Genomic DNA, 17,603 nt, shown 5'->3' on the forward strand with positions numbered 1-17,603 from the left:
GCCAACTGGTTACAGCTGATGGCCATCTATTACCCGAGCCAGCACCTTTCCACATGAGGTCGAGAACCTGGAAACTGCTCTCCTGGCTCTGTCCCTACAATTCCTGTTTATGGCTGAACAATATTCCATCATATAGATATACCACATTTTGTTCATCTATCCATCAGTTGACGGACATTTGGGTTATTCCTATTTTTTGGCTATTGTGAATAATGTGGCAATGAACCTTTGTGTACAAATTTTTGTGTGAATGATACATGTTTAACTGAGATATTTTGGAATAAATGAACTAAATAAAATGTTAAAATTGCACTTGTTTCTTTTTACTTTTTGTCGTGTAACTACTAGGCTATTTAAAATACATGGCTGGCATTATTATATTTCTATGAGATAGCACTAATATAGTTATTAATAGCTTTAAAAACTGTTTATTGAACACTTAGAATGTTCTGGGAGGCAAGCTAACCAGTATCATTATCTTACTTAATTCTTACAAATACCCTACAAGGAAAGTATTATTAGCTATACTTTACAGGTTAAAATTGGAGTTTAGAGAAGTATCTTTCCCTAGCTCACACCTTCAGTAAGGAAAAAAATCAATATTCATACTTTGATCTGTTGAGCTTTTCTAAAGTTATCATATTCACTACAGCACATTGCCATATATATACCTATAGTCTACCTTGAAATAAACAGGTTTTGGTATCACAGTTAATCTTCCCAAATGTTCTTCAAAAATGTCCAAATAAAATTTTAAAACCCTGCTGATTCACTTCAAGGCCAGTAAACACAAAATTTACTCATGTAACCAGTCAATAAAATTCAAATCCCTTTCACAAAGGCCAAATATGACTATGTCACTCCCCAATTTAAGTCATCATTCAATGACTTTCTATGATCTGCAAGGCAAAGTCCAATTCACTATCAATCTGATCCCTTCTGACCTTTCAGCCATTTGCAATATCCAAGTACATCATGCTACCGCTTTGGCTTTGTACACAGGCCAATCACTCTGTCTAGGATGCTCAGACCCAGTTCCTACATATTTTGCTTGGTGAGTTTCTGTTTATCCTTTAAACTTTATTCAGATGTCACCTTGCTGTATAGTTCTTTTCGTGTTCAAAAGCACCCATAAATACACTTCGTACCCTTAGACATACATAGTATTTTGCCCACTACATAATTTCTACTTCTTATATATATATAATCCTCTATAATAGAGCATTACATGCATTAATATGGCACTTATTTTTATTAAAAATATATTTACTATAAACTTCTTAATGATAATTGTGTCATATAATTTTGTATCCCTGGCACCTAACCTATAGCCAGGTACTAATAGTCAATTAATGCTTAGTGTAGTTTCTTAATTTATTTGCAATTGCTGATAGCCTAAAATTTCTTAAAGTATATTCTATAAAACTACTTCCAGGAGATTTTAATTGATGTTAAATACATATAAACATATATTAGTAGTCTAATAAGTTTAGAAAATGCTGAACTCTACAGATTCAACATATTATACAGGACTTCTAAAAACCTTAGGTTGCCTCTTTCAATTGATTCTTTAAGGGTGCCCCACCGTAGTGATTCCCTGAGACCCCACTCCCCCCGACTATGGGCCCACCCAAAACACTTCCAGTGGGTTTTCCATACAAATGGCCTGGCTTGGCTTGTGCAACAAACTTTCCTAAAATGTCTCAAAGGTTCACAAATCCCAAACAAGCAGTGCCAGGCTTCAGCATGCCATGTACCTCTTCCTAAGAGGCCTCAAGCCTGGCACTATGGGCAGCCAGCTACTATTCACAGCTTAGCCTCTACCTGGCAAGTCCAAGCCCAGCACAAGCAGCAACCATCTGCAGATCACTTTGCAGCTCATACCAGATGGTCCTGGGCAGGGTAAAGGTAGTGGCTGACCTTGGTCTCCACCAGAGTCACTCCCAAGAGGTCTCAGAACCAACACACCTGGTAACCAGCTTCAGCCCACACACCAGAGCACCAACCAACAACATCCAAAAATGATACACCCGAAGGGTGCACTTGGCAGGCACCAGAGACCCACTAATGTGAATCTTGCTCCGTGTGGTAAAATCCTACCTAACAGCTCCTCTGCTGCAGTTATGGCCAGTCCTTACAGCCAGTCAGCCTGAGGGTCAATTCCTACCACCGAAGTGACAACAGCAATCAAGAACCAACTACAATAAGAGGGCACATACAACCCACACAAGGGACACCTGGCTCAGGTGACCAGGGACACTGTGCTACTGGGCCCCACAGCACACCTACTACATAAGACCACTATACTAAGACCAAGAAATATAGCAGCTCTACCTTATACATAGAAACAAACATAGGGAAGCAGCCAAAATGAGGAAACAAACAAACATCACCCAAATGAAAGAACGGAACAAAACTCCAGAAAAAGAACTAAACAAAATGGAGACAAGCATCTACAAGCAGAGTTCAAAACACTGGTTATAAGGATGTTCGACAATCTCAGCAATAACTTCAACAAAAAGACAGGAAACATAAAAATAGAGATAGAAAACATAAAAAAGAACCAGTCAGAAATGAACTTTACAATAACTGGAATAAAGAATACATTAGAGGGAATCAACAGCTTAGATGAAGCACAGAATCGAATCAGCGATTTAGAGTATAAGGTAGCAGAGAATACCCAATCACCCAATCAGAACAGCAAAAAGAAAACAGAATCCAAACAATGAGGACAGATTAAGGGGCCGCTGGGACAACATTAAGCGTACCAATATTCGCATCACCGGGGTACCAGAAGAAAAAGAGAGCAAGGAACTGAAAACCTATTTGAATAAATCATGATGGAAAACTTCCCATATCTACCAAAGGAAATAAATATACAAGCCTGGGAAGTGCAGAGAGTCCCAAACAAGATGAACCCAAAGAGGCCCACACCAAGACACATCATAATTAAAATGCCAAAGGTTAAAGACAAAGAAACAATCTTAAAAGCAGCAAGAGAAAAGCAGTTCGTTACCTGCAAGGGAGGTCCCATAAGACTGTCAACATATTTCTCAACAGAAACTTTGCAGACCAGAGAGATTAGAATGAAATATTTAAAGTGATAAAAAGCAAGGGTCTACAACCAAGATTACTCTACCCAGCAAAACTGTCATTTAGAATTGAAGGACAGATAAAGTGCTTCCCAGACAAGAAAAAACTAAAACAGTTCATCACCACTAAACCAGTATTACAAGAAATGTTAAAGGGACTTCCTTAAGAAGAAAAAAAGGTCGAAAATATGAATAAAATAGCAATAACTACAAACCTATCAATAAGTACTTAAAATGTAAATGGATTAAGTGCTCCAATCAAAAGACATAGGGGGGCTGAATGGATAAGAAAACAAAACCCATACATATGCTACCGACAAGATATCCACTTCAGATCAAAAGACACAGACAGACTTAAATCAAAGAAATGGAAAAAGATATTTCATGCAAGTGGAAATGAAAAAACAGCTAGGATAGCAACACTTATCAGACAAATAAGACTTAAAATAAAGGCTATAACAGGAGACAATGTAGAACCCAGAAATGGGTTTAGCTGAAGAAACCCAAAACACTAATTAAAAAAGACAACTCTATGTTCACGGCAGCATTATTTACAATAGTCAAGATGTGGAAGCAATCTAAGTGTCCACAAATAGACGAATGGATAAAGAGGTTGTACATATATACAATGAAATATTACTCAGCCATAAAAAGAATGAAATCTTGCCATCTGCAACAACATGGATGGACATAGTGGGTATTACGCTAAGTGGAATGGGTCAGACAGAGAAAGACAAATGCCATGTGATTTCACTTATATATGGAATCTAAAAAAACACAATAAACAAAACAGAAGCAAACTTATTGATACAGATAATATTTTGATGGTTGACAGATGGGAGGGGGGTTGGGGGAATGGGTGAAAGAGGGAAAGGGAATTAAGATGTGTAAATTGCCAGTTATAAAAACAGTCACAGGGATGTAAGGCATAGCATGGAGAATACAGTCAGTAATATTATAATAATTATGCATGGTTCAAATGGGTGATCACTTCGTAAGTTATATAAATGTCTAACCACTATACTGTACAGCTAAAACTACTATAATATTAACATTGTATATCAACTATAATTGAAAAATAAAAAAATATTTAAAATAAAAAAATAACCTAACAGAGTAGGTACTACTATCAACTCAATTTACACAGTAGAAAACTGAGCACTAAAGTTAGATAACTCACTTGTTCAAGATCACACAGCACATGTTGGAGTCCAGACTAGAATCCAAATCTGTCTGACTCAAAAGATTCCCTTTTCCAACATTAAGTTCTACAAGGGCCTCCCTTTTTTGGATAGGGCATCAATCATACCAGCCAACTGCTTTAAAGAAAATTCTTGTGAACTCTGACTTTGTATCTTGTTTGCTAACCTGCAATAAAAGTGTTTACACTGGCCTAAAGGAAAAAAAGGGGATGGGACATAGAAAAAAAACTGAAATCTTCAGAACCGTCCATACAATAATCCACTTTCTTTCTTTTGTAACTTGCCCTTAGTTCCCAGGAGAATCATAAATACAATGAATCACTAGAAAGTGTGATGAGTAAAGGAAAGAGGTAAAACACAAACAAATATCCAAGTAGATCTCCTATCTCAGACAGCAGAGCAAAAAACCTAGAAGTATCCAGTTAAAATTTTTACAGTAGGAAAAAAAAAGAAAATCAGGACTACACTCCAAATCATTCTCATTAAAATTCTGTATCTAGAAATAAACTGATGATTAGATTTTGACTACCAGTCTTTACAGAACAGATTTTTCTTAAGTATTGTTTAGAGAAGTTTTTGCTTAATTTCTTATACAGGTAACACATACCTATGTAAGCTACTCATACAAAACCTTGGTTAACATTTTGGTACACTGCTTTCCAGTCATTTCATTTAATGTGTTAGTGTCTGGGTTTCTTCCTTCTGTAGTTATAGTATATCCTGCTTTATTTATTTAACATTAGAAACATTTTTACATAATGTTATTATTCCTCATCAAATTTTATTTTATATTTAAACATTTAGATTATATTTATAATATTTTATTGTTTACTTCAGTCGTGCATAAATAGGTTTTCCCAATTTTTCAGTGGTCTAAATAATGTGATTAAAATCTCTAAAGTTCTTTTGTATTTAGTATAATATTCTTAGGAGACGCTCCAAGATATGAGATAAAAAGTTATAAACAAATTTAAGGGACAGAAAAGCATTTAGAAAGTCTCAGATTAAAAAAAAGGCAAAACAAAAATTTATATATACAATATGAGTTACTCTATGTAAAACAATATTGAAAGGAAAGAAATACTGATTATCTTTGGTGTTAAATTAGGGGTGATTCATGTTTTCTTATTTATGCCATTCTGTATTTTCTAAGTATTCTACAATTAATTCACATTCCTTATTCAAAGTACTTAATTTATTTTTTAATAATAAAAAAAAAATCCTTTTTTTTTGGTGCAAAGAGCTGCTACTCTGTACAAGAAAGGACAAACAAAAATAATGATGACCAATGCTACCATATTATAATTAAAAACCAGGAGCAAGAAAAATTCCTTCAAAAAGCCCTAAGGCAATCTTTGAGTTTTGTCTCCACTTTTCTCATCCTCCATCACACCTCTGAAGTTTTAGTGACATATCAACCAAAAAGAAAAGGAAAATTAAAGGCATCCTTCTGAGAAGATGCTTCTTTCCAGCTGTGTCTCCATACTCATTCTCCCCAGAACATATTTCCCTTCTCCGTTTATAACTCCTTATCAAGCTGAAACACTAACTTTCATATTCTCTTACCCAAATGAAATGAGTCCCAAAATGAACACAGTAACAGGCACATGCCAAATTAAGGACTGTAACACTAGGAGTGGGGACTTGCATGAAAAGTGTATTAAAAAAAAAACCACAAAAAACCCCAAGTTTATCATTCTCCCAGCTGAACAGTAAAACGAAAAGTCTTCTCAAACACTACCGGGAACAATCATGGCTTGGTAGATAGGTTACATATACCTTCCATTGCCAATGTGTTTTCTCTTTCTAAACTAAATAACACCATTACGAAGAAGTTTAAATTTAGGTCACTCTTCCATTCATAACTAGAAGTCTTCTTGCAGAAAAGGCTAAAGTGGAAATTAAGTTTAAAGTTTGTTAAAATAAACGGAAACATGAAAGGATAGGAAAACAATTTTGGAGGAAACACTCAGAATGCATATGATTGGATAAGAAAGCTAAGATTTAATATGAAACTAATAGCAAAGGGGTCAACTCTAAAGGGTAATACCTAAAAACTTGACTAAATAGATAATAATTCTCATATGGAATCTAATCATGAACAATTACATGAAAAATCCGGGTGTAATTCCAATTAAATTTTTACTTTACCTTTCTAATTTGCTGTAGAGTGCACACAATACGTTATACTTCTTCAATAGTCTTGACATAGCATTATCAACTTTGGTACTGGTATCAATTTCTTTTAGTAAGTCAAAGAATTTATAGACACTACAAAGGAAATAATAGAAAAAAGTGAATCATAACTTTAAAAATTCATTTTATTTCATTTTCAAAGCATAGACATTTGAATTCAAAAGATTATTAGCTCTACACCAAATCACTATTACTTCTTTGGAAGTAATTATTTTTTTCATTTCGTTAGAATTTGAAGAGGAAAAAAAAATCTAGTCTTCAACCTATATACCCCTATATCTATATATACCTTTGCCGACATCTATTTATCATCAAAAATGTAAAACAGGGTTATAACAGACACATACATACATATTTATTTCTGTATCTATCTATATGTTTTTAAAACCGTAAGTTCACATGCATTTATCCAATTCCAACACAAAACCACATGGCGCATTCTAGTGTTTTCTTTACCATGTTCAAAATTCTTCTTTGACACTGAGAAAACTGGAATCCATTTATCTTTAATTTATTTACTCATTTAATCAATCCCCCCTGTATGTAACACCTTCTATCTCCTGCTCAGACTGACTCCCAAACCTGGACTGCTCTCAAGAGTAGTTACCAGACACATTACCCACAGGCTGTCCAGCAACCAATGAGTTACTATAGGCTTCATTCCAAAAAATGGGTTGGACCACTCAGACATTTCTCTTGAGAAGTGGAAAAAACAAAAGCTTCAGCTAATCAGCAGAGGGCACAGAACCCAAAGGAAGGTTATCAAAAGTTCCTGTGATATAGAAGGGATTGGGGCAGCCATGACAAACTATGTGGAAAAGTAAGTAAAGGAGAGTAGAAATGATATGGAGTCAATGGTCAGATTACTACTTAGAAGAGGGAATGGAGCAAATGTGAAGATACATGCCGAGAAAAAGAAATCAACCTTAGAATAGTATTTATTTAAGGACCACTCTCAGTTCCAATTTTTATGAGATATGTGGCATTAGCTATCCATGGAACACCATGAAAACTGTGAATTGTTACTACAAAACCTTCTTTTTCTAGGGTTAACTTAAGTGACTCTATTCCTTCTGTAACCCTCCTCTGAAGGAAAGAGAGAGGGAAGGCGACAGACAGGCATAAAAAGCCATAATTCAGACACAGAGATTTGTAGATAACCACATATTCTACTGCTCCATGGCATGATTCTGGTCTGTGAATTGTTTGTTACCAGTCCATAATTAAATAAGTACAGAAACTGACAGTAAGTACTTAAAAACTTTTCAGGCAATTTGACACTAATTTTATGCCTGCTGAATCTAGTAATAATCAATTTGGTCCTATGTCTAGTACGATTTTTTGTTTCCTTTTCCTAGTAATTGATGTATATATTTTAAAATATCAGCCCATGACATATTGGAAATAAAAAACACTAGTCCTTCACCAGAGCACGTTGAAGCAGCAGTGGTCCAGATAACATTCCTGGATAGTTATCAGAACACTGAAAGATGCCTATGAAAAAGATGTACCAAATACATTACTATATTTATGATAGAGAGATTATTTATGACATGTCCAATATATAAATCAGTGTTGCTTTATGAATACTCAGGAAAAAAAGTTTAGGAAAAGCTTTGCCAGGAAAATTCTTTCATTTTATAGATAAAAAACATGATAGCCTTTCTCTTAGTAGTTTATGAATAGATATATAACATTGTATTGCAGTTACCTGTTTAATTTTACATTCTCCAGGGGACTGAATTTCTTGAGGTCAGAGACTATTTCTCTGTATCATTACAACCCACAGCATCACAATGCCTAACAATTGTTTAAGTTTTCTTTCCTTCCTTTTTTTTTTTTTTGGGGGGGGAGCGGGCACTGAAGAGGGAGCGGGCTACAGAAGGAAAGAGATGAATACCTCATCAGTGCCTACGGTGTTGCAGGCATTGACTATGAACTATTTATTTCTCTATTCATTGTAAGTTATTTAATTCTCATAATTCTCTGAGGCAGCTAATAATTTTCCCTTCATCGATGAACCTGAGACTTAATATGGCTCAGCAATCTGCTCCAAGTCATAAAGCTTGTAAAACAAGAGCCCAGATTCAAACCCAGTCTGTCTTAACCCAAAAATCTATATTCTTTCCAATCTTCTGACGCCACTAAACATCTGCTGAATGAATTAATGTGAAAATTTACTTATATATTTAACTATTTTTCAGCTACATAAACACTATATTAAATAAAATTTAATCACTATATTAAATAAAATTTAGTGATTTTATTTAATAAAGTTAAACTGTGAAAACTCAATAAATCAATTCTAGTTCAATAGGTTAAATATGAATATACAAGCCCTATGTTTCCACATTTTATATAGAGGTAATAAGAAACAGCATTACCCAAAAATGCAAGTTTATCTCATTTAAATAAAAACACCAATTATGTTTAATTCTAGGTGGCTTTACCCAAGAAGAAATATATACTATTATCTTTTTGGTAAAATTATTTACTGTTACATTTCATAAATATGCTGCAAATGAAATGACTGGAAGTCTCAGGAGGCTTCTCAAGATAAAGTTCGTGAGTTATTGGAAACAAATTCGTAAACTCGTGAGTTATTGGAAACAAATTCGTAAACTCCTCTTATAAGGTTTATAACCTCGACAAATATTAAGTAATTTGAGAGGCACATATTGTAACAGGTATTCAACTGAATATAGGCTCAAAAAGTATATAACATCTTTTATATTAAACAATCTTAAACTTTAATAAATCTTAACTAAATTCCTTTAAGAAACGCATGCTAGGTTTATAAAGGTTTTAATATATAATAGGCCTACTTTATAAATCCTTGCTTTTTCTGTCCACCTATCAACAGCTACAATTAAGAAAGTTTACAGATAGTCAGAGACATGATGAAAAATTTCCCAGGACACAAACTGCTACGTTTTTAAAGAAAGTGCAGCATAAATATACTTTTATTAAGGGCTCCATGAGAGAATGACAGTTCACTAGTCGACCAAAGTCTTTTATGTTTTATTTAATTTTAACATTTCTCACTAATTCCCTGTTTATTAAAAGGAAAGTTCAAAAGTAATTTTCTTTAATAGCAGAGGCCTACACTGATGTAAGAAATTTTAGGGGCGGCCGGATGGCTCGGTTGGTTAGAGTGCGAGCTCTGAACAACAGGGTTGCTGGTTCAATTCCCATGTAGGCCGGTGAGCTGCGCACTCCACAACTAGATTGAAGACAAAGAGCTGCCGCTGAGCTGCCAGAGGGGCAGCCAGATGGCTCAGCTGGTTAGAGCACAAGCTCTCAGCAACAAGGTTGCCAGTTCAATTCCCACATGGAATGGTGGGCGGCGCCCTCAACAACTAAAGATTGAAAACGGCTACTGGACTAGGAACTGAGATGCGCCCTACACAACTAGAATAAAGGACCACTACTTGGAGCTAATGGGCCCCTGGAGAAACACACTGTTCCCCAATATTCCCCAATAAAATTAAAAAAAAAAAAAAGATTTAAGTGTGTGCCATGTAGACCCTTAAAAAAAAAAAAAAGAAATTTTACCTGGTTTCTATGTTTTTCTGTAGCTCAGTAAAAGTGAATGGCATCTCATCTAGGTCAACTGCTGCAATAAAGATACAGATGCCCCATAGTTCCTTTTTCTTTTGAATATAACCTTCCTGGGTACAAAAAAAATGGAAAGAAAAAAGAAAAGGTTCAAGTATTTCATTAAATCATTCACACATTGAATACTGTGTTAAAATTGTTATAAAGGAAATTTTTTATTATTCAGCATAATAAATTTGTTTTTAAATCTTTATGATGGCATATACTTGAGAGCATTTATTTCTACACAAATAACAAACACTTAAAATTTTATATTGTAAGGCAAAAAAATTACTAGAGAGATCAGAAAGTTAAATTATAATTTACTGTGGAAAATTTAGGGGTCAGTCAGTTATTTGAAATATTTTCATTTTCAATAATCCAGTGTCATCAAAGCCAAGTTAAAAGATTTTAGAGTCCATAACATAAATTGTTTAAAAGACAAGCTCACTTTCTTCTTTGATTTCCTCTCTTTGCTTTAACTCACTCATTCTTTTATCAATCTACTGATTCAAGTTATTTTTTAACTTTATGGAATTTGTATCTCTCAGAGCCATAAACTGCTTTCTTTGTAAAATGAAAATAATACATAAGTCACTTTGTAAGAATTAAATGAGATTATATAAATAAAGCCCTTAGCATAATGCCTGGCATACAATGAGTGATGGCTTTCATTAGCATTAGGTTTTTCATCATTAGAATACATACTTCCCCCCCTAAAAATGTATAGCTCTGTCTAAATACGTTCAGTTTTGTTGATAATATTTAGATTATATTAAACTGAAAATAAAAGAAATATCAAATTATCTGATATTCAACAGGAACTATTTGTTTACTCTTAATTGGAGATTACAATAAAGCTGAAAATTATGTGATGCAATTTTACATTGTTTTGAAATCTCAATTATATAAAAGCTTTAGGAAAAGAATTGTTCTGGATTATTAAATTTATAGATAATGAATTTATGGATTATCAATAATTCTTCTTTTCCTTAATTTTAGGTACTTGGGAAGTAACATTTTAAAACTCGTATTACAATTATACACTGACTAGAATAGTTAAAAAGACTGACAACATCAAAGGCTGATGAGGATGTAGAGCAATGGAATACTCAAACATGGCTGGCGAAAATGTAAAATGGTACAACCATTCTGGGAAACAAATTTGGCAAGTTCTTATAAAGTTAAATATATACTTTCCATAGCAATTCCACTTCCAGATATTTATACCCGAGAAATGGAAACTTTGTATAAGAATGCTAATAGCAGCTCCATTCATAAAAACCAAAAACTGGAAACGCAATACCCAAAAACAGGAGAATAAATTATGGTACGTCCACACTATAAAATATTATTCAATAAAAAAAGACAACAAAGACAAATCACAAAATTATTACACTGAGAAAAAGAAGCGAGACACAAAAGGGTACATACTGTGTGACACCTTTCATATGAAATTCTAGGAAAGACAAAACTAATCTTTAATGCTACAAAGTGGTTGCCTGGAGGCAGGAGTAGGGAGAGGTATTGGGGAATGACTACAATGGAGAATAAGAGAACTTTCTGGAGTAATCAAAAATTTTTATATCTTAATGGTGGTACTTACATGGTTAAATACATTTGTCAAAACTCATTGAACTATTCACTTAAAATTGGTTAATTTTGGTATATAGAAATTATAGTTCAATAAATTAGACTTTGAAATTATATTACATACTATTTCTGAAACTGAACATATATAAAGTATATATACGTTGTTTAGTATAGACTATTAAGTATATATTTTAATAAAAGGAATGAACGTCAACTTTTGTACATGTGTTTATATTAATATGGTCAATTTTTCAGGAACTACAGAGATATAAAAGGTGGTTTGCTTCATTAAAAATTTTTGAATTTTTAGGCTTACTTCTTATGTTGTCTTTGGTTTGCTTGTTTGCTCTTAGTCCTGTTTAACCGAACTGCTCTCAATGTGTCGGCTTTCAACAACTCTAGTCTATTTCTACTTTTTTTTTTTTCAGAATTTTTTTTTCCTTTAAAGATTTTATTGGGGAAGGGGAACAGTGTGTACTTCCAGGCCTTTTTTCCAAGTCAAGTTGTTGTCCTTTCAATCTTAATTGTGGAGGGTGCCGTTCAGCTTCAAGTTGTCCTTTCAGTCTTAGTTGTGGAGGACGCAGCTCACCTCCAGGTCCAGTTGCCGTTGCTAGTTGCAGGGGACGCAGCCCACCATCCCTTGTGGGAATCAAACCAGCAACCTTGTGGTTGAGAGGTTGAGAGGACGCATTCCAACCAACTGAGCCATCCGGGGGCTCAGCAGCAGCTCAGCTCAAGGTGCTGTGTTCAATCTTAGTTGCAGGGGGTGCTGCCCACCATCTATTGCGGGACTCGAGGAGTTGAACAGGCAACCTCGTGGTTGAGAGCCCTCTGGCCCATGTGGGAATCGAACCTGCGGCCCTAGGAGTTAGGAGCATGGAGCTCTAACCACCTGAGCCACCGGGCCGGCCCCTATTTCTACTTTTTTAAAGGTTGGGAAATGAAGTAAGTAAAGTTGTTAAAACTGAATATGTTGTTTATTCATTTTTTAAAACAGCAAATTTTATTAGGCTATAGCCAATACAATCCAACACAAGTTCATTTAAAATGATAAAATGCCTAAATGAAATGTTGCATAAAGAAGCTCTGATTTTTAAGGACCTAAGGAACTTTCCTATGGGCAAAATGTGTGAGCTTTATACCAGATGATTTATGAAACTTGTTGCCGCTGCTGCTGCTACTGTTGTTTTAGGTTCATTTCAATTAACTCTATATTTAGACAAAATGTTTTTTCTTCATACACATTTATCTAGGGAAGAAAAAATAAATGTTCCTTCTAAACTTCAGACTATTAAATATCAAATGTTTTAATCATCTATTGGACTTAGTTCTTTAGAGGGAACCAGAGTATAGATGAGATCAATGTTACACAATTGGATGTTTACTTCACCAGCAAATATTTTTGCTTATCAATGCAAAAGAAATGACCAGTTTCCAACTAGGAGAGTCTTAGAAGTAAAATTTCTCAAAGCATTTAAGATGGTATATGTTACATATTACATAAACTATGTAAGATTTTATATATAAAACATATGTAAATATTTAGAAAGGGCTTGAATTTTAGTTATAACCAGTAACATCCACTTGATCTGATCTCATACCTGGATGATACCAAGATTTGCTAGAGGGAAAAATTCACAAAACCATGCAGATTTAGAATCAACTACAAAATTCTACACTATAACCATTTTGTTCACACTTTTTAAAACAGCAGATTTTATAAGGACACACCGTGAACACAATTTAACACAGTCATTTGATACAGTAAATGCCTAAATGAAATACATCAGTGTAACCATCAAACTTACAATCATTTAAAAATCATATCTTTATATAGGTTTCTTTACATCTTCTAATTTATATTCTTTTATAGCTTCTGAAACTTGAGATCTCTAATAATTTTTCAAGAAATATTCATTATGCAGCTGCCAGGTTATGACTTTGGGGATACAGTGGTGAAACCAGAAACAAAAACAAATTCCCTGTCTTCCTTGGACTTATTCTATTACTTACATTAAGAACATGAATTTTGGTGTCAAACACTCAACAGTTCGAACATTTAATTAGATTTCAGGGTGACTTTCTTAAGTCTAATTAAACCTACTTTCTACTACAATGGGGATGTTAATAGGGCCTAGTCACAGAGTTACCATGAAAACTAACAGTGAAGATGCCCGTAAGTAATCAGCATGTTGCCCCGCACTGCACCCATTGAATCAGTTAACTATCAGCAGCTTTACCATTTCCAGTGACTCTAGTGTTCATCCCACTATACTATGTCTCAGCACCATCCACTATCTGACCTTCCCCATATCATAAATAGCCATCTTTGGGAATATTGGAGGGAGGGAGGGAGAAAGGGAGGGAGGGAGGGAGGGAAGGAGGGAGGGAGTGAGGGAGTGTGTGTGTGTGTGTTGCTGTTTTTAACAAAGACGGGGTTTTTTTTGACCCCCTAGCCCCTAGCAACCACTGATCTAAATTCTATTCCTTTTGTAGAATGTCACACAAATGGAGTTATATGGTCTGTAGCCTTTTCTGTCTGGCTTCTTTAGAACAATGCCTCTGAGGGTTCATCCATATTGTTGCATTTATTAGCATTTATTCCTTTTAATTGCTGAGTAGCACTCTACTGTATGAATATGCCACAATTTGTTGATCCATTCCAAAAGTTGAATACACTGTTATGAATAAGGCTACTAACCCCAAATATCCAACTACAAGTAGATGTTTTCATTCCTCTTGGGCAGATTCCTAGTTGGGAAATGGCTAAGTTCTGTTAAATGTAAGTTTAAGTTTATAAGAAACTGACATTATAGTTGCACCAATGTAGTTGCACCATTTTGCATTCCCACCAGCAACAAGTGAGTGCCAGTTACTTCACATCTTCACCAGCACTTAGTTTTTGTTTGTTTCTTTTATAGCTAGTTTAATAGGTATGCAGTGATACATCTTCCCAAGGACTAATGACATTGAGTATTTGTTTCAAATCTCACTGAACATCCAAATCTCTTCTTTGGTGAAGGGTCTTTTCAAATCTTTTGCCAATTTTCTATTCAGTTTGTCTTATTAAGCTGTAAGCATTATTAATATATTCTGGACTCAAACCCTTTATCAGATATGTGTTGCACAAAAATTTTATGTGGCTTGACTTTCATTTTCTTAAATAGGGTATTTCAAAGAGCATATGTTTTTAATTTTGATGAGCTCAATTTATTAATTCTTTTATGGCTCATGCTTTCAGTGCTATTATCTATGAAATCTCTGCCTAACACAAGGTCATAAAGATTTTCTCCTATGTCATCTTCTTTGAGTTTAGGTCTATGATTCATTTGAGTTAATTTTTATAAATGGTGCAAGGCAGGGATTGAAGTTCATTTTTTGCAAATAGATGTCCAATTGTTCCAGCATCATTTGCTGAAAGGAATATCCCTCCTCCATTGAATTACCTTTGCACCTCTTTGTGTAAAGACTGACTACATATGTGTGGATTCTATTTCTGGATTCGTTGTTCTGTTCCATTGACCTACCTTCCACCTACAATACAGCTTTCTATATTTTGTTCTTTTTATTTCAGTTTGATTCAATTTTCTTTCAATCTGAAAAGGTCATCTGATTCACCTCTCATTGTGCAAATTAAGAAATTAAAGACTAGAGAGTTGAGATCTGCTCAACACAGCCAGTCAATATCACAGACTTAAAACCTAAAACTGAGTGCTTCCTAACACTCGATATAGTATTGTTCCATTTCTTTAAGATATTTCCTTATTACATTTCTACAATGATGTCCCTAACATTTTCACTACTGAAATCCTTAATCTCATCAACCCACCGAGAGTTCTGTGCTCAATTATTTTACTATTCTGTACTCCTGATTTCTATTCTACTGAGGTTAAAGCATCATAATCCCTAAAGCCTCAACATTCTCCACATCAAGTAATTTCTAATTACCATATCTTCCAGTCCTCCTCAGAATGTCTCTGCATCTTCAACCTAAATTCTTCTTTTCTTCTGATGCTGACAGACATTCTCCTCCACTCTCAAATTAAAACTATAATCCCTCCCACTTTGCCTCTCATCTCCTTCAAGACCTAGTTTAATTCTTCCCTCTGTCTTTTGTGATTTCTCTAACAGTTTTCTTTCAAAAGCTTCTTTCCCTTTGGTCACAGATCAGCTTGTATCACCTTAAAAAAATAACCTATCTCTCTAACCCTGGAGATTATCAAGTTACTGTCCTCACTACATATACAAGCCTCTCACTATTCACACACACAGACACACACACACACACACACACACACACACACACCACATACACTCTAAAGTACGCTCTCACAGTACACACATACTGCATTCACTGAACACATACTCTTATACAAGCACTATTCTACTGAGGCCACTCAGTCTTCAAAGATCTCTGTCTTCCTAAATTGAATGGCTGGTTTTGGTTTCATCCACAAAGACTTTCTATGTAGCATTTGAGACTCTTAGCATCTCACAAACTTCTTTCCTCGGCTTTTAAAATGCTCTAACACTCTCATTCTCTTTTCTTTCTCTCACAACTTTTTCAGTGTTTCTTAACGCCAAGGAATTTTTCCACTACACTCTCTTTTCCTCAGCAATCTCATCACTTCATAGCACCCTCATCACCTCCACAGGGATGATTCACATACCTCATCCCGCTTTCCAGCCAGTCCTGATAGGTCTCTCATTATCCAGACCTTATTTTCCAATGCCAATTTCAAACCTAACATCTGTAACTGGTGTATTTTCTTTTTTTTTAATTTAGATGAGAATTGTGAAAAGGGCTCAGAAACGCACCTTAAAAATTGTTAAAACAGGAAAAGTAAATCTTACCTAGCCAAAAGAATCACCAAAAAGAAATAGTAAAACATGAAGGAAAATAATGGGCAAAGAACAAGAAAAGATATTTTGCAAAAGAAAAAACAGTTTTTTCCAACAAACATATTTTGAAAATATTGAACTTCAGAATAGTGTCAATTGAAGGACATTTTGTTAATATGCATCAATGTCCTTAAGAGTTCAGTTTATATCTAAGAATTTATGCAATGAAAACAATTGGAGAATTGAGTCAAGATTTAGTGTAATAGCTGTTCAAAGAATTATTTATAATAACAAAAACAGTAGAAAAAGCCTAAATATCTTAGAATGATTAAATCATGATAGAGTTATATCATGTCCTTAAAACATTTAAAAATTATAAAAACATGGGAAAATACCAAAGATATGTTGAGAAAAAAATACCAGAATACAAAATTCTACGCATGTTTCTATTCCAATTTTGTGAAAAACTTTAAAAGGGGAGGCAAAAATATATCAAAATGTTAATTATCTCTAGGTGGTTAAGATTATAAACGATTTTCATTCTATTCATTAATCCTAGATACATTTTCTAAATTACCTACAATTATAAAACAGGGAGGAAAGTAAGTCAATAAAAAGTACTAAATTTACATAAAGCAGGAAAGAGAAAAATCAGGATACTCTTTAAAAACCTTTAAAATATTAAAAATTCAATTACATATATGGCAGTTTAAATGAAAATCTACAGTCAATATTTAGTTTAGTTCACTTGAACCACTCTACTGATATAGCTCCTAATTAGTGAAGACTTGCACTTGCTTTTTTACAATGCACCAACTTATAAAAGAGCTCCACCAAGTGGTGACATACATCATCCTGGAAACATCTGAAAATCTGGCATCAGAAAATCAGGTTGTCTTACTATTTACGCTATCATCATAAGTTAACTAGCATAAATTTAATTTGCAATTTTAAAAGTTAAACATACTGTTCTCTCTAATATTCACATTTTAAAATATTGGCCAACACCAAGATGAAAATAAGCCACCAGAAATACGTTCCCTATCTCAGGGTCAACAGGATACAACCTTACCCTCTTGAT

General features: G+C 34.3%; 1 protein-coding gene across 3 annotated transcripts in view; it reads right to left on the reverse strand.

Moving 5' to 3' along the window:
* RB1 (RB transcriptional corepressor 1) overlaps positions 1-17,603 on the reverse strand; it is a 162,568-nt gene that overhangs the window by 119,605 nt on the left and 25,360 nt on the right. For all 3 annotated transcript variants that reach the window (XM_019748050.2, XM_074329955.1, XM_019748051.2), the window contains exons 3-4: positions 10,046-10,161; positions 6,446-6,565 (exon numbers count right to left, since the gene is read on the reverse strand). In XM_019748050.2, coding sequence (XP_019603609.2) covers positions 6,446-6,565; positions 10,046-10,161 — 236 coding nt within the window. The remainder of the gene's footprint in view (positions 1-6,445; positions 6,566-10,045; positions 10,162-17,603) is intronic.

Source organism: Rhinolophus sinicus, linkage group LG04 (assembly GCF_036562045.2).
Source record: "Rhinolophus sinicus isolate RSC01 linkage group LG04, ASM3656204v1, whole genome shotgun sequence".
In the NCBI taxonomy this organism is placed as follows: Eukaryota; Metazoa; Chordata; class Mammalia; order Chiroptera; family Rhinolophidae; genus Rhinolophus; species Rhinolophus sinicus.